The sequence below is a fragment of the Nothobranchius furzeri genome, chromosome 4, assembly GCF_043380555.1.
Source record: "Nothobranchius furzeri strain GRZ-AD chromosome 4, NfurGRZ-RIMD1, whole genome shotgun sequence".
In the NCBI taxonomy this organism is placed as follows: Eukaryota; Metazoa; Chordata; class Actinopteri; order Cyprinodontiformes; family Nothobranchiidae; genus Nothobranchius; species Nothobranchius furzeri.
In genome coordinates this window covers 58,121,209-58,146,370 of record NC_091744.1, presented here as the reverse complement: position 1 = coordinate 58,146,370, position 25,162 = coordinate 58,121,209, and the positions used below count along the sequence as shown (strand labels likewise).

Here is a 25,162-nt window from a genome sequence, read left to right as displayed (position 1 = left end):
TGACGGGGAGACAGGCCTACAATGGGAAAAGGAAAGAAGAGAATCTAATCACAAACTGGGGGAAAAAAGACTCATTTGTGTCTCGTTGGCTTAGAAAGATTGGATTTTGAAAAATCTATTCTAAAAGATTTCAGACTAATTGCGACAATTGTGTCAATTGACTCTTGAATAGTGTGATTTTGTCTAGCAAAGCAAACACCTAACATCTAAAGCAGCTGAATTTTTGATAAATTTAAAAGTGTTTGCTAAGTTAGGAGGGTATGGGAGTTGGTCCAACTCGTCGACATGTGTTTAGTGGCTCTAGGACCATTAGGGAACCTGTGGGGACACTCAGGGGTGGATGGGCTCTGTTGAGGGCAAGAACGGGATCAGACAAGTGTCGTTACACCCTGCATCCTGCTTCTGTTCCTACTCCAACTATACTGTACTAAAATCCAACACCATAATTTCAGGAGTAGCTTGTCAGCATAAGATGTGTTTGTGAGCTAAACACATCATTCATTGTCTTTGATCTGGATAGGGAGGCAATTTATACCAGCATCCTCTTGATAGAATGTGTTACCTGCAACTATCCACTGTAGTGAACACCTCCATTATTTCAGAAGTATTAAGTTCTCATAAGAGGTATTTGTAAACTAAAAAGTAAGACTTTTTTTTATAAATATGTGTCTATCATTTGGATTGGGGAACAGATTCCTGAAGGTTCAGGCTGATGGAATTAGCTCTTCCCCTGTAATGCTATACAGAGCTAACATCTAAAATGCTGTAAACAACGAACACTTTCATCAGTCAATAAAATGTTTTATAGCACCTCTCAAGATAAAAATCACAAGAACAATACAAATAAAAATGAAATGACTAAATAAGATCTGAATAAAAAGGTAAACACATGAACCCCCCAAAATACAGAAATGACAGAAACACTGAAGCAGTGAGGAAGATGAGGATAAATAAGACACCAGCTTGAACAGATTAGCTTTCAGCTGCAACATTTGACAACAAAAATAGTATTAAAATGAAAATATTCTGAATTAAATCTACATTCATAACGTTAAATCAAAATTTCAGAATGTAAATAGGACAGGTTTCAAAAACGGAGGCAGCCTATAAAAGCAAGGTGAAAAGATCTAACATGTCAGATAGTTTTATCTACACTCGAAAACTTGATTCTTGGCTCCAGTAAACACCCGGTAAACTTTTATGTAAGATTAAACTAAGATGTATAAAAGCACATCTCATTTTAGGACTTTTAAAGAATTTGCTAGAAGTCAGCAAATCCCCAGCGTGTCACTTGTGATCATTTTGGTCTGAAGAAGGAAAAAGAAGGAAACTGCATGCATGCACACAGAAAGATTCTTGGCCCTATCACTGACAAAAATTTAATGTAAGGTTTCACTAACATTTGTAAAACCCCAAATGTTATTGACTAACTCATTCACTGCCACTGATGGCAAAAATCAACATTTGCATTTTTTTTTACTGTGTGGGCGTTGGAACAAGCCTCCGCACCGTGAGAACAAACAACCCAGCTCTAGAGCTGATCTTTATCCACGTACGCCACACGTCACGTGATCAGGAAGCAGAAAACCCATGTGTTAGGAGATCGTTTTGGGCTGCTGCTGTATAAAAAGTGAGGCGCAAACCGGAAAAGCTTCTGCCAATCACAATTCCACAACGGGTTATGAAAGAATGCATAATGCTCAAATCACGCGGAGTCTTCCTGATGTAAGAGGTGAGTCTAGTTTTTGTTTCGGTTGTTTTGGCGTTGACATCATCGCAACATTCTGACTCTTCAAAAAAACAGTGAAAATGCTGAAAAATGCTGGCAGCAAAGGGCTTTTCTGATCAGGACACGGCTGGCAGTTAATGAGTTAAAATAGATCAACAAATAAACATAAACAAAATAACGGATTACTTTGAAAGTGGACATTTTAACGACTTTATGTGATGAAATGACATGGGAAATGTACTTGTAATTTGTTTACTTTTTTTGGTCAACTCCTTTTTTTCAGTGTATTGATGTTTAACAGTGTGCAGAAATAACATATCACACGATCTGATCATCTCTGAGACCAGACCTCTTCTGTTTTTATACATGTAAGCTATTTCAATATTACTAGTTACAAATAACTAATTATTTAACAGGAAATACCACATTTATATTTTAAAAAATAAGTATTTTTTATTTTAAGTTTAACTGATTTAATCCATAAGTATTCTTGCTATATTATTCAGATTTGATCTCTAAACGTTTAAAATTAAAATGGCTGCACCCTGAAACGAGTTTAATTGGTTTGTGGAAACGGGGACGTTAAAAAGCTAAATGTTTCCGAATTTATGTTAAAGTATTATTTTACAATGGGTGCTCGATGCAGTTTGAATCAAACCCATTTTAAAGGCCTGTAATGGCAGGGATGTGTTGTGAGGTAGTGCGCTCTCCCCTAACAGCCACTTTACGCACGGCTGGGTCTCCACCTCCCCAGTGCACGCACATGTGATCCACCTGCAGGCGGACCGGTTGCTGGAGACGCAGCAGACCACTGGCTCCGCTCCACGCCCGTATGCTCGGAGCTTTCACCTTCTCCAAAATATGTGGCTGCTTTGCCCCCCAGGCTGTGATTTACCATGGAGTGACTTACATTACGCGCCATGAACGCCTCATGGGGTTTCCTCGCGGTTCTGAGTCTGGTGTGCCACTCCGAGTCGAGGTGCTCACCGACCACTTATTACAAGAACTGCTGGATCCGTCGGTTTCCAGGGATTTTCATCAACATTGAGGAATCTCAGAGGAGAGGAGCTCAGCTTCTGAGGTCCTATCAGGAGGAGACTGCGCTGAAATGCAGCCGCACCTGTTGCCTCTCGAGAAACTGTAGGTCCCTTTATTCTTTCTTCACGAGGAGCGTTATCTGTGCGCTTTTATACTAACATAGTTGTCTTTTTATTCTAGTTTCCTGTAATCTGGCTATATTTCATTATGATACCTTTCAAGAGAATGCGAACTGCTTCCACCTCCACTGTCCCACACTGGAGAGCTGCATCCTGAGCCACAGAGGCAACGTTGTTCTCTACAACATCACCAACGGTAAAGGAAACCAAACCCTCTTTGTCCAGCTTTATTCTAAACTTCACTACATCTGAGAGCAAAACTGTTCAAATCTGTCAAGTGTCTGATGGTGTGCTCAAGCTGAAACACGCCCTGAGTGGAAAATGCTGCAGCATGACCTCATCATAAATATGAAACACTTGCCAAACTTATCACCAGATAAGTTCAAATAAAATGAGTAATAATAATATTTAATTTTACTTTCAGTAACATGGATGTTAAACCCTGTTTGTTTTTTAACTTTCAGATTCTTTGAAACTTTTTATTGCACATCTACTTTGAAGAAGTCAGACGTCGATCTTTGAGGCACCTTAATCTGTTTTAGTTAAATCCTGCCTTTCTTCTCTGCTCCCTTTTATAACAGCCATTATTCATTCCTCACTATCCTCTGGTACGGTCCCATCCCTATTCAAATCCGCTTCAGTCAGCCCTATTCTTAAAAAACCTGGTTTAGATCCCAATGATTTCAATAACCTCCGTCCCATTTCCCATCTTCCCTTCATTTCCAAAGTCCTTGAGAAAACTGTTGCATCTCAGCTCCATTCACATCTCACCCGCAATAACCTTTATGAACAGTTTCAGTCTGGCTTCCGTCCCCACCACAGCACAGAAACAGCTCTCATCAAGATCACTAACGACCTACTCATTGCTGCTGATTCTGGTTTAATCTCTATTCTTATTCTCCTCGATCTGAGTGCGGCCTTTGACACCATTTCTCATCCCATCCTCCTTAATAGACTCTATTCCTTAGGCATCACTCACACCCCCCTCCGCTGGTTTCAATCTTACCTTACTGGCCGCACTCAGTTCATCCAGTTAAAATCCTTTACCTCAGAACCCTCCCCAGTCAAGTCAGGTGTGCCCCAGGGCTCTGTCCTGGGGCCCCTCCTCTTCATAGTATATCTCCTCCCTATCGGCAAAATCTTCCGCAAATTCAATATCCAGTTTCACTGCTTTGCAGATGACACCCAGCTCTACATTTCCAGTAAGCCCAACTCAACTCTCCCACCATCCTCCCTTACACTCTGCCTCTCTGAAATCAAATCATGGTTCACCTCTAATTTCCTCAAACTCAACGGCAATAAAACTGAACTTCTTCTAGTTGGCACTAACTCCACCCTCTCAACATCTGACAGCTTTTCTTTAACTATTGACAGCGCCACAGTCTCCCCCTCACCTCATGTCAAGAGTCTGGGTGTCATTCTCGACAGCTCCCTTTCTTTTCAGGCTCACATTAATAACTTAATTCGGTCAGCATACTTCCATCTACGTTCCATAAACCGTCTTCGTCCCTCACTGACCCCTCACACTGCCGCCATTCTCGTCCACAGCCTCGTCACCTCCCGTCTCGACTATTGCAATTCACTTCTTTATGGTCTCCCCAACAAACTCCTTCATAAACTGCAACTGGTCCAGAATTCAGCAGCCCGTATTATCACCAGAACCCCTTCCTTTCACCACATCACGCCGGTTCTCCAGCAGCTCCACTGGCTCCCAGTTAAATTCAGGTCCATCTTCAAAATTCTCCTCCATACCTTCAAAGCAATCCACAACCTCTCTCCTCCATATATCTCAGACCTTATAAGTATTCACACCCCGTCCCGTTCACTCAGATCTTCTTCTTCCATCCATCTTGCAGTTCCTTCTGCCCGTCTCGCTACCATGGGGAGCAGAGCTTTCAGCCGCTCTGCTCCTCGACTCTGGAACTCACTTCCCCCAGACATCAGGAACATCGACAGTTTTACCCTTTTCCAATCAAAACTCAAAACACATATGTTTAAATCTGCCTACAACCTCTGATTTTATTGAAATGTTTCTCTCTGTTTTTTCTTCTTTGGGTTTTATTATTGTTTTATTGTATTTTATTACGTGTTTTGTGTAAAGTGACCTTGGGTGTCCTGAAAGGCGCTTTGAAATAAAATGTATTATTATTATTATTATTATTAATCAGCAGGTTTTAGGGTCTCCTCCTTATGGTGATTGCATGTTTGTACTTAGAAATAGAAGCAGTAGACACGCAAAGCACAAAACAATCTTTTCCAGGCCTAAAATACAGGTTGATGAACACTAGAAAACAATCAACTCAGAAATCAGGGAATCTTATTAAATCATGCTTAAAATACCCCAAACCAAACGCTTTAAAAACAGTGTGATGTTAGAACAGTTCAGCTTTTGGACTGGTGTCTCACAGTTTTAACCTTTATTGCTCTAAACGAATAACAGGTGCTGAACCGTTTCATTGCTTTTGTATTGGTGTGAAAAGGAAAGGATTCAGTAAAAAATAGTTTTCATTCCTATTCCTATTTTTTCTTGTGGATCTACAGACTGTCCACTAAAGACCTTTCATCTAACGCTGGTTTAGGCTAACAGACCCGTTTAAAAGCCAGAGCAGAAGCTGATCGCCGTCTCGTTTTAGGTGTGGATCCAGATCTGTTGGTGTTCGGGAAATACTTCACGTCTAACGTCCGAGTGTTGCCCAGCCACTACGGCCGAGTGAATGCCTCCGATCCGCTGCAGTCGGACAAGAGGCAGTTCATCCACCCGCCTCCACCCGACAAGCCGCCTCTCACCTCAACACGCCCGGTTAGGCGTTCGACTCCAGCGGGTGATGAGCCCACCACCACCACCACGCCACAGCAGAGCACCCGTCAGCTCTCATCAGCTTCTTTAACGACTTCTTCCTCTGAAAATCCATCACCGACTCCAGCAACTGATGCTGATGTACAAACAGACCCGCCTTCCGCTTCCTCATCCACAGAGTCGGACTTCACCACACCTTCCTTCAACGCCGATGCTTCTGTTGGTCAACACGACACAGAGACGACTCCTGACCCTTTCACCCTGAAACCCCTGTCAGACGTCCGCACACAACCCCCCAGCAGCACGGAGAGCAGCCTTGCGTGGAACCAGACTGACTTGAGTGATGGAAGTCAGGGAGTCAACCCAGGGAACACCGGAACAGAGCTGGGACCCGGGTGGCACATAGCCGCCCACACCATTCTGGTGGTGGTGGCCATCTGTGTCACGGTCCTGCTGAGCTGCTGCTGTTCCATCCTACTGGTGGCCACCTGGAGGGGTCAGAGGAAGAGGATGGGACGCTATCGAACATCATGGAGGGGGAAGAAGGGCTCCATGCGCCTGATAAAGTACGCGCTGGTCAGAGAGAACTCCTGAAAGTTAGGATGAAAGCAGAAGAGGAGGTTGGAACTGACATTTCTCATCTTTCATCATTTTAAATGACGAAATCCACAATTAAGAACTTTTAAATATTGGTTTATTTTAGTAAGACAAACAAGGCTTTGTGTTGCTTCGCTGTAAATTATGGATTTAATCATTTAGATTAAAAAAACTGAAGTAAGAAGCGGGCATTTGTCAGCATGACCATTAGGAGCTATTTACCTCAACAACCCATGGGTGGCTCAGATATTCTGTGTTGACAGACCGAGTTTTCATCCCTTTTTGCTTCCATTATTAAAGCACGCTGCTCATCTCCTGATCGTTAGCTGGCCTCTGACCTACAGATCAGCTCCAGTTCAAACTGCCTGCTGCTGACTGCATCCTGTCACCGGCCTGCAGCCAAAGCTTTTGTCGTGTGGAAACTTTAACCAGGGGCACACATCTGCAAAAGACTTTTCATTAACAACACACCTGCTACGACAGATTTATTTAGGAAAACAAACACCGACTCCAAGCTGAAAGCTAATTTTACATGATACCATGAAGGGGTCGTTAACTGCATGTAAAAAGCACGTTTCTGCACATTTGGAGCATTACAGGTTGAGTACTTTTCGAACGGCCTCCTTGTACTGTGTCAAGCTGCTCTCATTCTCTTCGTTCTTCAGCCTCACGACCGAGTCCTTGTACTCCTGAACCTCTCGTCTTTCCAGCAGCTGCTCCCTCACCTCCTCGCCACCTCCCGCTCCAGCCACTTTTGCTCGGAGCAGCGTGTCCAGAAGGTTCTTCTGCGACGGGCTGTCCTCCCAGATATACTCCTCCATGTCTGCCCTGGTCTTCTCGGCCTCCCAGGTCTCGATTTTCTGAACAACAGAGAACGTAACGAGTCGGACGGAAGACTGAGCTCGTCCCTGTTGGAATGTGCTAGGTTGTGTAGCAACAAAACCGTTAGGTTACACTGCCCCTGGCAGCAGACACAAATGATTAGTTTAATCCATCAACGCATCTTTTGATCCTCCTCTAACATATTCCTCCGTACGTAGCTCTCCGTGTGCCTCCTGACCAGCTGTTAACACATTTCTAGGAAAACAATCAGATCCTTTATTCAGCAGCTTAAAGTGGAGCAGGCATCAGTTGTGCTTCGATCCAGGTGTTTCAGGTATCCTTACTGCAAACACGACTCGTTAAATTCAGCCTGAATCAGATCCAGATTTAGAGACGACGAGCTTTTTGTTTACCACCAGCAAGGAGGTTACTCCAGGAGACGAAAGGCCACCTGTGGCCCTGACCTGAGCTTGTTTACCTTCTAAACAAATGCTTCTTCAGGTGCTGAACAGCAGTGATGAGAATGCTCCTTACAGAACGGTCTGGATTAACACACTCTGGAATCAGCAGCTACGGTCGGTCTCTCCAAGTGAGGAGATACCATCACCTGAGTGGCTGCTAACAATCAGCCTCTTTGTGGGCTAGCGTTACAACCCCATCACTGCTCCACTCTCACGTCTTCCCGAAGCCTGCTGGACGAGCACTGTGCCTTCCATTATGTGTCCAAAAGGGCAGCGGACAGTGTCCTGCTTCCTGACTCAAACGCCTCTTCACAACCCACAGGTTTCCCTTTAATGAGGCCAGGAAGAGCTCCCGAAGGCAGATGTTACACAACAAGGGGAGTCTCTTCTATGTGGCCGGCTGCAGATTAGTGGCACCGGGGTCTAATGACCTGGTGGCAAACACCTGCGCTGCGGCACAGTTCCTTAATGTCAATGAGTATCAGGGTCAACACCTGATAGGGGAGCGCGTTTTCCACTCATCTGTGGGGAAATGTCAACTGGACAATGCTGCTGTTTGCCAACCTTCTGCCCATTCGACTCCGATACCTCTCTAATGGATCTAGTCTCTCAGGTCACCGAGCAAGACGGACAGGGAAGAATTCAGCTGCTAAGAGGAACAGCGTCACACCCAGATACACACGCCATGGAAATCTTGGCTAGTTAGCTAACTGAAACAATTAATTAATTAACACAACAGCTTATGCAATTTTCTACAACATCCGCCTCTAGGCCAGCATCTGGTTTTATACATATTTTAATGCCAAACCAATGGAGCCGTATCAAATGCATGTTTTTATTATTACATTATTTTTCTAATTTCATTATTTTGATTTTTTCTGGTCTCTCATTGTGCGTCTCTGCGTGCTAGTGCTAGGGCTATTTAGAGTAACAAACAACATGACGAATTCACGGCCGCGTACATTGGTCAACAGGGCGGTCTGCCATGCACCACTGCAGACAAAGACGAAGAAGACAATGCGTCATGTTTTGAAATAAATGACATCAGCGCCTCCATCTGCTCACGTCGCAAAGAAAAGTCTAAACCATCCAAAGTCGATACGTTCGTGAGCCGATGCCATCTTTGAAGTTTTTCTCCATCACAGCTCTTCAGTCATGTTGCCAGGCCTGCCCAACGTCTCCGTACAAACAGAGTGTTGCCATTGGTCTGACTTAAATAGTTTGGGCCAATGGTGGACCTGCGGAGGCTACAACGGAGCCAACCGACCTGCAGCACTCTAGTAATGATGATGTTTGGGGCGACAGAAGCTGTGCTGTGTTGCTTTTAGCAGCATCGTGGGAATATTCATCAATCTTGTGATGATGCATCACCCGAACGGGAACCTTCTGCTAAAGCAATGTTAATGCAGCTAACGCCAGCTGTTCCAGTTGAGCACGGGCTAAAAAACGTTACAGTCCAGAGCACGAACTAAGGCCCTGTCCACACGTAGCCGGGGATCTGCCAAAACGTAGATATTTTTCTACGTTTTGGCCTGTCATCCACACAAAAACGGATCTTTTTAAAAACTCCGGCCAAAGTGAAGATCTGCGTTTTCTCCATTTTGGGTGTCTGCGTGTGGACAGACAAACCGGAGTTTTAAGGTCCGCAACGTCACTTTCCGCGACAAAAAAATGCTGACATCACGTGTGCGACCTGTGTTTACACTAGCCGGCATCATGGAAGCCCTCAGAGCTGCGCTCGCTTTGTCAATTGTCCAAGCGCTTTTTGCTTGTTTGTTTTTGCAAGCGGAGTTACTGCTCTTTGCGGAAGACCACAGACGAAGGACGAGGTTAAGAACGGGGAAGTACTGCCGCCTACAGGTCTGGCATGTCCTTAACAACGTATTTATCCGGGTACGTGTGGACAGAGTTTTTTTTTTAAACGAGGTGGTGTGGATGCAAGTTTTTGGAGGGGCGGATATTCGTTTTTAAAAAACCCCGGCTACGTGTGGATTAGGCCTCAGTGTCTACATGACACATCTGATCTGAAACCAAAGTGAGAACACACTGAAAGTGACAGCAGAGCATTGTGGGTAAAAGTAATGCCAGTGAGCAGCTGGTCTTTAGGCGAGTGGATGGAAGACAACAGAAGGTCAGAGAATTTAGTCACAAGTGTTCCAACAAACCACACATTTAGAGACGAGGTACAGGTAGAACACGGGTTCTAGCCTCGGGTCATCACGGAGCTGTTCGGGTCACACAGTAGAGCAAAGACAAACTCACCCAGGACTCGTGGTAAAGAACCGTTAGCAGGTACATGGCGTAGTCGTAGTTCTGCCGTCTCAGAGGGCAGCTGCCAGGAAGGAGGGAGAAACACAAAGTTTCATAAACATTTAGTCTGGTTTAGTCCTTCGTTTTCAGTGGGAGTGTTTACCTGTCTGCCGTGATGGTGAGGATATCCGAGTCTTTGCAGTAGCGGCCCCCAACAAGTTTGAGCATTTTCTTCCATGCGTGATCATCCAGCTTCAAACTGGACAGCTTCAACTGAGACATGAGATGATCAGAAATGGGATTATTCACGTTTACCTAAAGATGCGATGCTGTTATGTTCTAACCTGTACTGAATATCGTCTAAGACAAGGGTCCTCACTCATAATGGTCCGAGGGCCACTCACAAAAAAGACCCAGAAGGGGTCCCCCTCCAGCTCGGCTGTGTGACTGCACTAACCTGTCCAGTGTGACCCTCACCATGTAACCCTCATGCCCATGCTGTCTCTGGAGGAGCAGACAGGAGACAAGACCTCCTGTAACCTAAAATGTGCCAAAGCGTCCTCCCAATTTCTCTTACAGCTGAATTTCAGGAGAAATAATAATTAACATGAAAATAATATACGTGTTTGGAGGAGTGTCCTCCGATCCCCCCCCCCCCCTCTCTCTCTCTCTCTCTCCTCTCCTCCTCCCTCCCTCCCTCAGTCGCTGATCGAGCGGAGCGCGCCGTGTGACAACCCGCTCAAATAACATAATTCACGGCCCAAATCCAACAGAACCGATCGGGCTGATTCGGTTCGGGTTCGGTCTCAGGTTACAACTCTAGCGCTCAGCCCTGCAGTACCACATAAAGGCAGCCCAAAGTTTCCTACCTGATAAGTGAGGAGAACACCGCTCTGACAGATGTGGATGCTGCGCTGGTGCCACCGTTAAAATAACAAAACCACATTCCACTATAACTGATTATGGTCCTCTTCTATGACGCAGAATGGTTTATGCCCGCAACTCACGCATTGATTATTTGATTATTTTCCGCAGCTCTATCTATCCTACACCTCCCGGTCAGCTGTCGGGGGTGGGCGCGGGGTTTGGGGGCCACAGAGAGGGCTCACGGGCCGGACGTGGCCCGCGGGCCGCCATTTGAGGACCACTGGTCTAAGATCTAGGAATAAATGTGCTTCAAAAGCACTTTTATTTGTAATGGAACGTTTGCTGACTAAACCCGGTAAAGGATGGGAGCTGGAACAGATTACACCTCTTACAGTGTTTTCTTCGTGTCTGTCCCCCACCGGTTTGAGCCGCATGTATGTAGTAACCCAGCGCATGGGTCACGTGGTTCTGAGTAAACAAACATCCACAGAGACGGTGAAGTGGTGGGCCTCAGCAGCTGCTGCCTTCAGCACGTGTAAAGAAACCTCCATTCAGCATCGCTACAAGACACGCTCTGTTCACCTAAAAGTTAGTTTTGACTCGGCCCACTTGTTGAGGATTTACAGTCCGTGAGATTTGCTCTCCAAGCTTCCATTCTAATCTACCTGAATTAATATCTAATCCCTACCTAGCTAGTTTAATCTAAGGCAATGTGTCAGGGCAGCAGATGGGTGGTGACTAATGGCAACAATAACACTCCTCAGCAGGACAAAACACAGTAGAAGTGCTTTTTCTCTGGACTCGTTTGCTGTATCAGATACAGATTTTCAGCCACTACAGAAATCTCGGATCCGTAATCAACATGCAGCTAAGGTGCTCGGGAGTTCATCTATGAATGACTCATATTTAATGTTTGGCCTCTTCATTAGCATGTTTCTATTAAATTATTAGACCAATCATGGGACCCCCTCCAGGTTTAACCTGTCTAAAGGAGTAGACAATCCAACAACAGAAGATCAAATCTGCTATTAAACAGCATCACTAAAATCTGTTTAGGTCACTCTGAGTGTATCAGGGTGCCTCAGAAGAAAGGTAAAAAAGGAGGAAGTTTTCAGAATAAAGTAGCAGAAAGACAGTTTCCAGATGAATCTGGGCACGTGGACCACGTTGTGCTCCTGAGCATGGCTGTTTCTGATGGGAATTTATTATTATTATTATTATTATTATTATTATGAGCATCTAAGAATCCAGACGTGCGTCAGTGTGGATGAGCTACAAGATTATATATATATATATATATATATATATATATATAAGTCACCATGGTTCATTTGCACAAGGCATTATGGGCATTGTAGGTCTTGGCTTTGTGATGGCTTTGTATTCTTTTTAATCTAAAAAAAAATAAAATAAAAAACTTTAACAAACTAGGTTTGAATTTTTTCTTCAACATTTCAACTTTATTTAGAAAATTATTTTAGACTTTTTTGTCAAAAGATTGAAATTTGTCTCAACACTAATTATAGATGTGTTATGATTACCTTTAGACTGGCACTCACACAGCAGGTTTTGTAAATATATATGTAAATGCTTGTGTAAGTATTTTATATACTGATTATTTTTGAATCTGAAGTATTTCTATGCTCTTATCTTGTATTGTACTCTTAATTTCCAATTATTCCTTATTTTTTACTCTCCTTTTTGCTCCTGTTGTGAATGTGATCGCTGCAGTAACGCTGCCATTTTCCTACTGAGGGAAAATAAAAGAATATCATATTCTACTTATATCACACCAGTTTGAAAGGGTCGCTGCAACAATCACAAAACCACAAGAACAGATTCCTCCGACAGGTCGACACCACGATGACATCACTTACTCTGAGGTGAACCACCCGAGCTGCAGGGTTTCTGACCGACGGGCCAGCAGAAACAAAGTCTGAGCTTTCTATTTTGACGGGAAAAAGCTCGTCGCATTTGTCACCGGAGTCCAAGGCTGAGGGCCACTCTGTACAGAAAGCTAAAAACAGGAGGATGTCTTTGTATCAGTAAAAGTTAAGAATCTAATCCCAAAATGTTCACCAGCCAAGCCGAGTGTTTACGTTTCAGAGCTTCACAGTGCTTCCTGATGGCTGCCGGCGTCAGATGGAGAAAGTTTGGGATCTGAAACAAAAAGTAACCCAGACATGATAAACCTTGAGATGTTCAGATGAAATCACAACCTGAGCAGAAGGAATCGGCTCCACGTCTGTAATTTACTGTAAAGCTGACACTTGATCGTTTGTTTAGGAGAAAATATCTACAGAAGCTAAACTTTATTCATTTTAATCCCACAAAAATCAGTTTCGGGGAATAAAAGAATAAAAACATGACTCCTTTATTTCAGCAGGTGAGAGACGAAGAATACGAGTTCCCATCAGCGTTTGAGCCTCAGACAGAACCTGCTCTGATCCATTAGCATCGTTAGGAAAACTCATCAGACCAAATAAAGCTAATGAACCCACAGATGGGCTCAGAACAGCTCACATGCTGTAAATCACCTAAAACAGCAGCAGGTTTTTCACTTTGTCACAGAAATGTAAACATGTAGTGGTTACTTCATTACCATGGCCTGCCCTTTGCCCTTTCACACATGTATCTGGGATGGATCTGCACATGTTTCAACCATCCCCCCCCCGGGATTAGCAAAGGCTCTCTGCATCGGAGTTTAATGTATGACAGATTAACATCCATGTTAGTCATATTTAACTCATCATTACCAGAAATACAAAAACTATTAACCGCATCAGTTAGTTGATTAACTTGTTGTCAGTAGAAACGAATCGATCGCTGCAACACTCCTCCAACAAGACGCTCCTTCCTGTTGACGTGGTTCAGTTATAATTATGTAATAATTATGAAATAATTCAGAATATATCGTAATTCTTTGAGTTAAAGGACATGAGATGATCTTCCAAAGTAAATAATAAAATTTCCATGGCTCTCATTGGCACAAATCTGGAATATAGCTCATCTACGATGTATATTTTCAAGATTAATTTTTTTAGTCGTAAATAAAAATAATGACCAGCAGTCTAGCTCCCCAAAGCTGGCCAAGAGGGTGAAATCTATATGGCCAGGCCTCCCGGCAGAGGTCCAGCTGGGTGTAAGTGGTGGATCTGCAGGTGGCTGGAGTCCAGATGGAGCAGCTGGTGTTTGGACAGAGCCGCTCAGTAATCCGGGAGCAGAGACCGAGCCACGAGAGCCACGCAGCAAAGCATAAAGAGATGCATTAGGACTGAAAGAGCACTAACCAGAGACTATCAACTCAGCTGGTGCAGAATGTTTTAGGCTGCTAATCCAAAAAACTCCTCAAATAAGAAGAAAATCTTGTTGAATTCAGAATTGCTGCTAACACTATTTTGTCTGTGGTCCTCTCTAGGTCCTGAGGTCTGACCTTTATTAGCTCCAAGTTGCCCTTCTTCTCTGGGGGAACTCCTCCCCTCACAGGGTAGCCCATCCTCACAGGAAGAGGGACGGAGTTTGCCCTGAAGGGGGTTGCTGCTGGATAAACCGAAGTCCAGTCCTGATCCAGCGGCATCTTCTCCGTCCTGGGCTTCCCCGGCTGATTCAACAAACACAGTTTTATCACTAAATGTTTTTAATGCCGTTTTCAAGTATCACATAATTGCATAACATCACCAGCACTAATCTGTGGTCTCTTAAAAAGTTCATCGTGCTTCAGCAGAAGATAAAAACGGCTCGCTGAACCTTTACACTCACTTCTCTTTTGGCTCGTCTGCCAAAGGAACCTTTGCCGCTTCTTTCTGGAAAGCCTAAAAAAGACAAAACTTCAGATTCATCACACAGATACATTTTATTAGTGATGCACCGATGTGATGATGTCATCGACATCCATATCGGTGGTGCTCCGAGGATGGCTACAGTGTTAGCCGAAACTTGTCAGCTAAAAAGCTAAAAACAAATCAATACTCTGGGTTTAGAAAATAACCAAACACTGGAATTTGATGGATTGCACAGAACGGACGTACAAAAGATTTAGAAGAATTATTTAACTTAATTTAACATTCATGATCATTGTCTCCCTCTAAATGTATAGAAAACATGCAATATAAACATTTAAGTAGGGCTGGGCAATAAATCGATAAGTTATCGTTATCGAAATTTCTGACTCTTATCGTGATAATTTGTCCCGTGTCAATAAATTTGAGGATACAAAAATGAAAAGATGTGTGTCGGTTGGCAACGTTCATGTCCCTTTAAGAAGTTGTAACCTTGGCCGTGTTCGAGTTGAGCTGCGCCTCGCCTGGAAAACAGACGAGAGCAGATGGACGCGGCAGGGGGAGTGGCTGAAAGACGCCATTTAAGTCGGACAGATGTCCCTACATGTGTAGCTCACGGGTGACGATAGATGAAGATATCACATTAGAGTTCATACTTGTTTAATTATTTATTTTAATTCTGGTGCCTGTTAGCAACCAAAACACATCCTCACGTGCTTGTGGATATCATATATTGTATATGGAGACATGACTGTAATAATCCAATCCAATCCAATTTTATTCATAAAGCGCATTCACAAGGCATTACAACCAAACAAGGCGCTGTACACTAAAAATGTTAGTTAATTAAACCGGCGTTATACAATCATGTCGATCACAGATAAAAGATAAAAAGGAAATACAACAAAATTCCCAAAACTAACAGCTAAAAATCAATAAGACACAGGGAGAATAAAAAATTTGAGAAACATTTTAAAAAAGAAACCTCAATAGTACGGAAGTTGATATTGTGAATTCCATTTTTATCGTCCATTTATCGTTATCGAGGTGAAATCCTCAATATATTGTGATATTGATTTTAGGCCATATCGCCCAGCCCTACATTTACGGTAAACACAAGCTCTGAAAAAGAGTGACTAATTATATCAGACTATACATACTATTAATATATCAGACAAACACTTATGATCACAACTGACTGCAACTGAAACAACTATAGGGAAGTTTGAACTAGTAGATGAATAGTCATACTCTAAAGTCTGGCCTTAAGTGGTCAAACCTCTGCAAAAAATAATAAAAACTCTGCAGGCATTTGTTTAAAGGGACTTTATGGAGTTTTGAATTTTTATGCTCGCGATTGCCCCCTCAGGCAAAAAGCGTAACAGCAGCTTCAATAGTAGGCTCGTGCACGAGGCGCGCATGCTGTACGTGCACACTCCTTAACAAAAATAACAGCTGAGACAGTCCTGTGTGTGTGTGTGTGTGTGTGTGTGTGTGTGTGTGTGTGTGTGTGTGTGTGTGTGTGTGTGTGTGTGTGTGTGTGTGTGTGTGTGTGTGTGTGTGTGACCCGGAGGACAGGAGAACGAGCAGCTAATTAAATAATTTGGTTCTGTACCTTTCTCTTCAGCACAGCCGACAAAGGTTTAAGATGGGTCAGTCCTCCTGCATGCTCGGATCAATCCCTTCCCTTGCTTGAAAAATTGTTCCAAAATGAAAGTTGAACCTACATCTTTGTTATCTGTGAATTCAATGCCTTTCGGCAAGTCTGAAATAAAAATTTGGGCGTCTTACTACTGTAAAAAAATATACATTAATGTAAAAAAGAAACTCTAAATGAACTATGTTCACATTCAGAATCGAACCCGGGTCTTTCACACGAGAGTCCGACGTTTTACTAGGTGAGCTAAAACACCAGTGACGTCTTTCGTATCTGTACCATTTATATCGTTGATGACACCTGACAAAATGTTCAAAGAACAGTTCGGAGCGAAAATGGCTATTTTGTTGCTAATTTGCAGGAAATATCTAGAAGAAAGTAGCTAAGCGTCCTCAGAAATGTAGCTAGGTTCATCACTAGGCATTAGGAACAGCGATAAAGTGGCTGAGTTGGCACTACCTCACTCTCTGCTGCTAAAGCTAAGGATAGCAAATGCTACGGGCTATGCCTGAGCGTGAACGCGCATGAGGCAGCCTGCTCGACCCGAGCAGCTCTCTTTTTCTGTGATTTTACAGAAAAACAGGCAATCAGAGTAAAAATGCCAGGGCTCATTCTACAGGACCAGGGCATTGCAGGAGAATGTATGAAGAAGAAATTTATTATTTCTATACATGTTTTGGCTGTCAAACTTCCATAATGTCCCTTTAAGCAAGGTGGAGGATCCCTGCATGTTTGTAGCAGTGTGTGGCGTTACATCTTTGCTCAAGATCAATGCAAATGTATCACAATCACAATAACCCTATGTGCAGGATCACTATTACAATAAATAGGTAGGACTGCAAAACCTTACACTTCCAGTGTCATGAATTAAAACTCCACATCCCATTACGTTGTTTTGCCCCACCTGATGCACTCTCACTGCCCTGAAAGTGCAGATCCAGTTAGGATAAAGGTGGTTGAGTTGCTAAAGCACATTGCAGATCATTTATCTGTCATCGTGGCGAGTGTTGAGAGCAGACGGGAAAAAATATTAAATATGTGAATTTATCACAACTGACTGCAACAGTAATAATGAGAACTGTGCTTTTCTAATATTGTGCAGCCCTAATAAATGGTGATCAGGAGTTTAAAACATAGGATAATTGATGTGTCCACAGAACAATGACTCCCAGACATACTGCCACCAATCTACTTTACTTATATTATAAGTAGGAATGTCCCAATACAACTTGTTCACTTCCGATATGATACAGATATTGCAGCCTTCAGTATTTACCGATACCGATATCAATCGGATACAATATCAGCTCAAATCATACATATTTTTACCTATTTTTTAGAGTGAATAGTATGAAAGGCTTCATCAAGTTACATTACTTACTCAATCAGAGAACAAGAGCCAGTAACAGTAAATATGAAAAAAAGGACTTTTTTAAACGTTGGTTGCAAAAATGTGCACATGCTAATATCGGAGATTTTTGATGCAGTCCGATATAATCCGATGCTGTGTTTTTGGGCCGATAACTAATTACTTTGGATACTGATATCGGAATGGGACATCCCTAGAAAGGAGAGTGATGTCTGGTCCACACAGAGCCCTCATCTCAGCATCACTCAGTGTTTCTAGGATGGCACCTAAACACACAGTGATCTGAGCCAGCCTACGGGGTGGTTGCTTCTCCAAGGTGTTAGGAACAACTGAAATCTGTCTAAAACCCAAAGACGTAAAGCTCTTCATTTATTTGCATTTTTAATAAACAAAGATAATAATTAGAATTATTTTTTTCTGCCTGAGTCTTATTCATCGCTTTTTATCTGACACAGTTCACTTTACAAGATGGATTTTTAGATAAATACTCCTCTGAAGGTGGATTTAGGCGTTTATTTTATTTTATCATTGTTATATTCTTTTGTGGGTTTCAGTAGGGGGAGATAAGCTCAGAGAAGAAACGTCGTGTTATCACCTCAAGTACATCATGGCCATTAGCTTGACACGCATCAACACACAAACTGCTTTTAATGTGGAGTCAGACTCACCTTTCTTCCCATTAGAAGAGTTTACTGAGAAAGCCGTAGCGTATGTGACGCTGCTTGTTGGTTTTAGTTTGAAAGCAAAACCATTTATCCGACCAAAGGACAGAAACATCTTACTAGAGGGAGCAGCCATGTTTTCTAGAGGCTACAGCAACTAGCGAGGGTCAAAATGTCTCTTCCGCAACACGGAAAACTCGCGGCAGCGCGTGTCGACTGCCTCCTGCGGGTGATTGTATGCGTTTTATTAGCGTGCGTTTTTATCGCGTCGAGGTAGAACATTAATAAAATAGATCCTGTTAAAAGTTGAACAACTTCAAAGTGAGAAAAACGACTTATTTTGTGGTCTATTGTGCATTATCCTGTTTCTCACGTGGGACCAGCAGCTGGATCTCTGCTTAAGCAGCTGCTGCTTTATCAAACATATGGTACGTTCAACGATCCTTCGTAAAATAAATAATCCAGTACAATAAATGTAAAGCTGGGCACCGTGCTTGAAAATGAGTTGAAATGCGCTATTATATTTGGAAGCAATGTATTATGCTTGATTTAAAACTTATTTTAATTAAAGCTGAACCTAGTCCAGTCTAATAAATTCCTGCCTGAGAGACTCTCCGTTTTTCTTATTTTTCTTCAAACTCCTATCTCAGAATCAGAATCAGAATAGGTTTATTGCCATTGTCAGTGAACAAACAATTCACAAACTAGGAACTTGCTTCGGTACTAATGTGCTACATATAACATGAATAATAAGATTAAAAATAGAATAAAATAGAATAAAATATTAAAAAAAACTAGAATAAAACTTTCAGCTATAAAAAATGGCAGGTAATGGTAACATGGCCGATAACGTGACGTTGTGTCGAGTACAGAAGACGAGCATGGTTGTGTGTTTATAATCTATTCACAAGTCTAACGGCAGATGGAAAGAAGCTGTTCTTATGGCGGGAGGTTCTGGTCCGGATGGACCGTAACCTCCTGCCTGAGGGGAGCGGCTCAAAAAGTCTGTGACCCGGGTGCGAAGGGTCAGCTGCTATCCGACCTGCACGCCCCCGAGTTCTGGAGACGTACAGGTCCTGGAGAGATGGCAGGCTGCAGCCAATCACCTTCTCAGCAGAGCGCACAATGCGCTGCAGTCTATGTTTGTCCCTCACTGTGGCTCCAGCGTACCACACAGCGATGGAGGAGGTGAGAATGGACTCAATGATGGCCGTGTAAAACTGCACCATCATCTGGGCCGGCAGCTTGGCCTTTTTCAACTGCCGCAGAAAGTACATCCTCTGCTGGCCCTTTTTGATCAGGGAGCTGATGGATGGCTCCCACCTAAGGTCATGTGTGATGGTGGTTCCGAGGAAGCAGAAGGAGTCCACAGTGGTGACGGGGGTGTCCGTCAGGACGAGGGGGAGAGATGGGGCTGTGACTTTCCTGAAGTCCACAATCATCTCCACTGTCTTCTGAGCATTGAGCTCCAGGTTGTTGCTGCCTGTTCCACCTCCCTCCTGTAGGCAGACTCATCACCGTCAGAGATGAGCCCGATGAGGGTGGTGTCATCCGCAAACTTGATCAGTTTAACGGAGTCATGGCTCGAGGTGCAGCAGTTTGTGTACAGGGAGAAGAGCAGAGGAGAAAGTACACAGCCCTGTAGAGATCCTGTGCTAATAGTCTTAGTGGTGGAAACATTCTTCCCCAGCCGCATGCACTGCCTACGGTCCGTCAGGAAGTCAGTGATCCACCTGCAGGTGGAGTTGGGTACGTTGATCATGGAGAGCTTGTCCTGGAGCAGAGCAGGGAGGATGGTGTTGAACGCAGAGCTGAAGTCCACAAAACATTACAGTTGAACCCACTTATCAGTGCATTGAGTTCAGTTCATTATTCCAATTATTTAAAAGTTTTCCATTTATGAACGTATGTATGAAAAGCAACACATATACTGTACTGTACACATAATCTAACATAATGTGTTGAAGTGTGGGGAAATACCTATAAAACCTGGCGGGTGGTGCATTCCACCCCTGGGCCTTCAGTGATTTCCTATTCAGTCCAATCTAAATTAATACACCTTAAAATACAATCAATAGGACATCACAGCTGGAGAAGCCTCTCTCTCTCTCTCTCTCTCACACACACACACACACACACACACACACACACACACACACACACACACACACACACACACACACACACACACACACACACACCAGTGGCTGGGCAAGACACGTAATAACCGGAGCCTTTAAAATCAAACTCGCTTTCCCAATTGAGAGTAGGAAGCTAAGACCACGGATACTGTCAAATCTCAAAAATGAAAGATGGGTTTAAGAGATGAGACAATAAAATAAATAAGTAAAGCATTACATTATTTGCATTTGTTTTGGAGAAAATTGCACTGCGAAACAATTGAACATGTTGGCGCAGCTGCACACACCACGTTATACACAATATAAATTGCATAGAAACAGAACACATAGAATAATTTCATTTAGCCGTTTTATTTCATTACCATTCATTATTAACAAAATAAAATGACAAAACATTAAAAAATACTAATGAAATGTTTCTACTCACCAACATAAATGTCCAGCATGGATCTCCTCCTCTCCTGCTCATTTGAAAATAAAATCCATCCTACTTTCTTTCCTCAGGAAAACCTCATTGGCTCTGTACAGTTTATCTGTGCACTTCATGTCCATGAGTGGATCCTTTTTTATGGACATGGAGGCTAATGCTGAAAGCCGTGTCTATCCGATGGTCCGGTCGTGTTTCTGGCATACGTTTTAACGCGCTTTAATGCTACCAAATCCATCTGATGCGAGCAACAGGCATTCCCAGCAGAATAACCTGCAGCGGTTCTCTGAAGCTGTTAGCCATGGGTACCGTTCATAGTTGCTTGCCTGAAAATGACGAACAAATCCTTTCTCCTGCTGGGACAAGCCAGCTAGCATTGGAGTCGGACAACCTGTTCTCACAATATCCATTTTTTCTTGAAAGGTCCGTCTGGAAAATGGTGTGGCAAGTTAATCTGCAACCAAGTCTGTCTCTTCTCCTCTTTCAGCCATCATGTGTTCAAAAATACACCGACAGCTGCCTATAGATACAAATCTCTGTGTTTAGTTTTGATATTTTGCTTCGTGCCGCTAGAAAAGTTCTAACTACTGCTTATCCAATCACAGGATGTGTTCATGTCAACTTTTGCGTGAGGCCAGCTAGCTGGCCCGGGCCAAGCTGACTCGTGAGCTGATTGGCTATCGCAACTGGCTCGTCTCTGTTCACTTACAGCGGACAGTGGGCTTCTCGATTGATTCTGAAGGCCTAGGGCAGACTTAATCTGCCTGAAAACAAGCTAGCTTAAATCTGATTGGATAACACCCAACCTGGGCATTTTAACACTGGAAGCAGCGCGGCCAAGTGGGTATAATAGGATATAAAGAAAATAGACCAATGAACATTTTTTTTTATTTAAAAATATTTACCAAAGGAAAAAAAATACATTTACGTTTTTGAGTAAGTTTAGGCCAGCAGAGAAGGCTTTGCTGGCCCTGACTGCCCACCACTCTGTACGTTACAAAAACGAGCCATACGATTGGTTAGCCATACCATGGACATACCAATAGCTCGTTTATAAAATTACAATCCTTAAAGTTTAAAGACTTGATAGAATTTAGGACTGCATTATTTATGTAGGGAGTTAATGAAAAAAAAAAAAACACTGCCTGATATTATTCAAAGGCTGTTTGCAGAAAGACAAGGGGGCTATCATCTGAGAAGGGATTTAAATATGAAACATCATTATGCTCGAATAACACTTAAAAGTATGTGCATTTCAATCTGTGGAGTCATTTTATGGAACAGCATTGAAGGAAAAAATCAAACAAGGTATGAAATTATACAAAGAACTGATTTTCTCCAGATACAGACAAGAGGAAGAATGATTCGTACGAGTACTGTAGTCATGTGGTATACATCAATGTTATATGTTGATAGTTTTGTGTTGTTGTGTCGTGATGTTGTACTCAGACGTTGTTGTACTCTGATATTTCAAATGTAGAAGTGTGTGTAAATGTATTTACTGATAGGTGAAATAAGCTATGCTTCCTTTTTAAACCATTTTAGTTTGTGTTACTTTGATATAGTTGGAAAGTCTATATGGTAAGGCCATTTTATTATTATTTTTTTATTTTTACTTACTACATTTGTTGTTTTTCTACTTTTTCTTTGGGAATTCAATATTTTTTAACCTTGTTCGAAAAAAAAGTTAAGAAAATCCAGTAGATTGCATCCAATCACTGACTTGTGTCAATGACTTTACAGCAATCCGTAAGACTTTTTAAAAATTTGTAACTGATTTAGGGATCATTTCATGATTCTCTAATTAGTAACCACAACTCTGAAGATCACTGATTTAAAAACACATTTGGCTGGTGTGTAATTAACCAGATATTCATGGTATATTCGCAGACTTCATGTCTGCAAAGGTCCCAATCTGTGTTTTAAAGTTCTGAGCGACCCAGTCGGGTCAAACACAGCTTTGTGACAGAAAACCCACACTTCCTCACGTTACACTAGTCTGTAAATTGCAACAGTTCTTGGTTATCTGGAGATAAATTGCGGACATTTTAAATTGCAAAGCAGGCACATCTGAAATTTCCATGTTTTCTATGATATATTACAGCGATAACCTAAACAACAACGCAGTATATTATTTTAGTATTAGTTTGGAGAGGTGTCATCTGAGAATCTGGATCAGAAGACATGAGGATGGAGTGAAACTGGGACACACTTAAATGGTGTACTTGGCTTCCAGGTCCAGCTATTTAACATGAACCCATTTAATGTTTCATCCACTTCTGAAATTAAATTCAACAATCAAAGGAGTTAAATAGGCGACGCTGAATGACATTATCGGTGTCAGAACTGCTCTGTCGTTCGGTACTGAGATTTTCTACAACCTTTGAACGCAGCATTGGTTCAGGCACAGCTGCGACGCTCTTTAAGGAGACAGGTCCTGCATGCAGCCGCCGATTAAACAACACTTGTGCTTTCTCCCTGTTTTCGTTATGACCTAAACGTCCATATGTTAGTGGGTGATTTTTATTTATATGACATCATGTATTACTGGATTCTACTTTAATTTAAAAAAAAAACTGTGACGAAATTGTGCCTTGTTGTGAGGAACTTCATTCGATGCCGATCAGCTTGGAGTTTAAGGTAAAATGCGTTTATTTTTTAATCTTTTATAAATTTTTCTTTATAGTTATGTTTATATAAGCAAGCTTGATATACAGTTCTAAATGTTTTATCTCTTAACTGCGCTCATTGGCCATTTTCAAGGCGACAATAATATATTTATGACGTAGAAAGTATGTAATGCCACAATTTCGCTTGTTATGAACTCAGTTGAACTTTCCTTGCATCTTATATGTTTGTTTTCGTTTGTTTAAAGACAGAAACTCTGTCTAAAGAGAGACGGCAGCTCTTGTCATCATCTCATCCATAGTTGAACATGAACAGCCCACCTCTATAGTCCCTGGAGGCTTTTTCCGATACTTTTAGGTAACATATATCGCACCACCTGCTTCAGTTTCCCCACAGAGAACACAATAAATGCCCCCCAGCCTTGCATAGGATGCTGAATGGTGCATTGGTCTGAGTGGAGTGTGCCTTGGTTGTTCAGATGGCAAGTGTTTTGTGAAGTTGTCAAGCTGTCTTGACTTTCTTCTTTTTTCATTTCAGGCAGGATAGTTTTAAATTACACGATAGTTCTGCCTCCTTCTTTATCGACTGCAGCTCTTCTTATTAACACTGACAACTTCCCTTACAGTGATGTGCAAAAAGGACTTGCCTTCTTACCGATTTTTTTTTACTTTTTGTTTCTTTGTCACACTGAAATCGGTCAGATTTCTAAATAAATATCAAAGTCAGAAAAGGATAACCTGAATGAATGCAAACTACAATTTCTAATGATGATTTCATTTATTACGAGGAAAATGTCATCTAAACTAAGCTCTGTTACATCTGTGTGGAGGAATTTTACAACACTCTTCTCTGCAGAAATGTTCTAATTCAGCCATGCTGGAGGGCTTCTCAGCATGAACAGCTTGTTTAGGTTCAAAGGTCAAAATGTATCCTTCAAAATTTTTTGGTAAAGTGCATAATTCATGGTTCCATCTACTACAGTGGTTCAGGAACCCAAAGCAGCAAAGCAGCCCCAGACCATCACACTACCACCCCCATGCCTGACTGTTGCCATGATGTATTCTTTTATTTATTTATTTTTTGAGGTGTGTATTATTTTTATTCTGATTATTTCTTTACTCATTAATTGTATTGTTTTTATTTTGTTTTACAATTATGTCTTGAATAAATAAGATAAATTCATGGTTTGAGTGAACGTTAGTTAACATGACTTATTAAAACTGGCTTTAGCTAGAGATGGCAGCGATTTTCTAGGGGTAGCCATGGCCACCCCTGGCCACCCCTTGGGGGCGCCATTGCATGGAAGGTTTATTATTGAGATCGTTTAGCCTACTCCACGTTGTCAAAGAGGTTACACAGAAGTGCTTTTTAATTCAGGTCTAGCATCAGTCAAGTTAAAGTGCCATTAGCTGTCCCAGTGGTGTGTAAAATTTGTTCTTCACATTTGACCCATCCCCTGGGGGAGCGGTGAGCTGCAGACACTCAGGAAGCACCCCCCCCCCCCCCCCCCACACACACACACACCCCCACCCCACCCCCATCGAACACCTTAATGCTGAGTGTCAAGCAGGGGGAGGCATTGGGCCCCATTTTTAAAGTCTTTGGTGTGACCCGACCTTGGATTTGAACCCACGATCTCCCAGACCGGAAAAGGGTGGCTTGCCACCTCCGGGTCGGGGGAGAGGTCCTACCTCAAGTGGAGGAGTTTAAGTATCTCAGGGTCTTGTTCACGAGTGAGGGTAGGAGGGATCGGTAGATCGACAGGCGGATTGGTTTGGCATCTGCAGTGATGCGGATGCAGAGCCTATCTGTCGTGGTG

At 42.6% G+C, this 25,162-nt stretch overlaps 2 protein-coding genes across 2 annotated transcripts; one reads left to right on the top strand and one right to left on the bottom strand.

Moving 5' to 3' along the window:
• Positions 1-2,453: 2,453 nt before the first annotated feature.
• On the top strand, positions 2,454-6,486 carry LOC107388429 (MANSC domain-containing protein 4). The gene is made up of 3 exons (XM_054733592.2): positions 2,454-2,869; positions 2,948-3,082; positions 5,520-6,486. Exons 1-3 carry the CDS (start codon positions 2,650-2,652, stop codon positions 6,275-6,277), a joined length of 1,113 nt encoding a protein of 370 aa, XP_054589567.1. The 5' UTR covers positions 2,454-2,649; the 3' UTR covers positions 6,278-6,486.
• Positions 6,487-6,750: 264 nt separating this feature from the next.
• Positions 6,751-18,325, bottom strand: mrps35 (mitochondrial ribosomal protein S35). The gene is made up of 8 exons (XM_054733600.2): positions 18,154-18,325; positions 14,440-14,492; positions 14,114-14,281; positions 12,780-12,840; positions 12,558-12,697; positions 9,977-10,086; positions 9,826-9,895; positions 6,751-7,140 (listed from the first exon to the last, which is right to left on the bottom strand). The coding sequence occupies exons 1-8, from the start codon at positions 18,281-18,283 to the stop codon at positions 6,874-6,876; spliced, it is 999 nt and encodes a 332-aa protein (XP_054589575.1). The 5' UTR covers positions 18,284-18,325; the 3' UTR covers positions 6,751-6,873.
• Between the last annotated feature and the right edge of the window lie 6,837 nt (positions 18,326-25,162).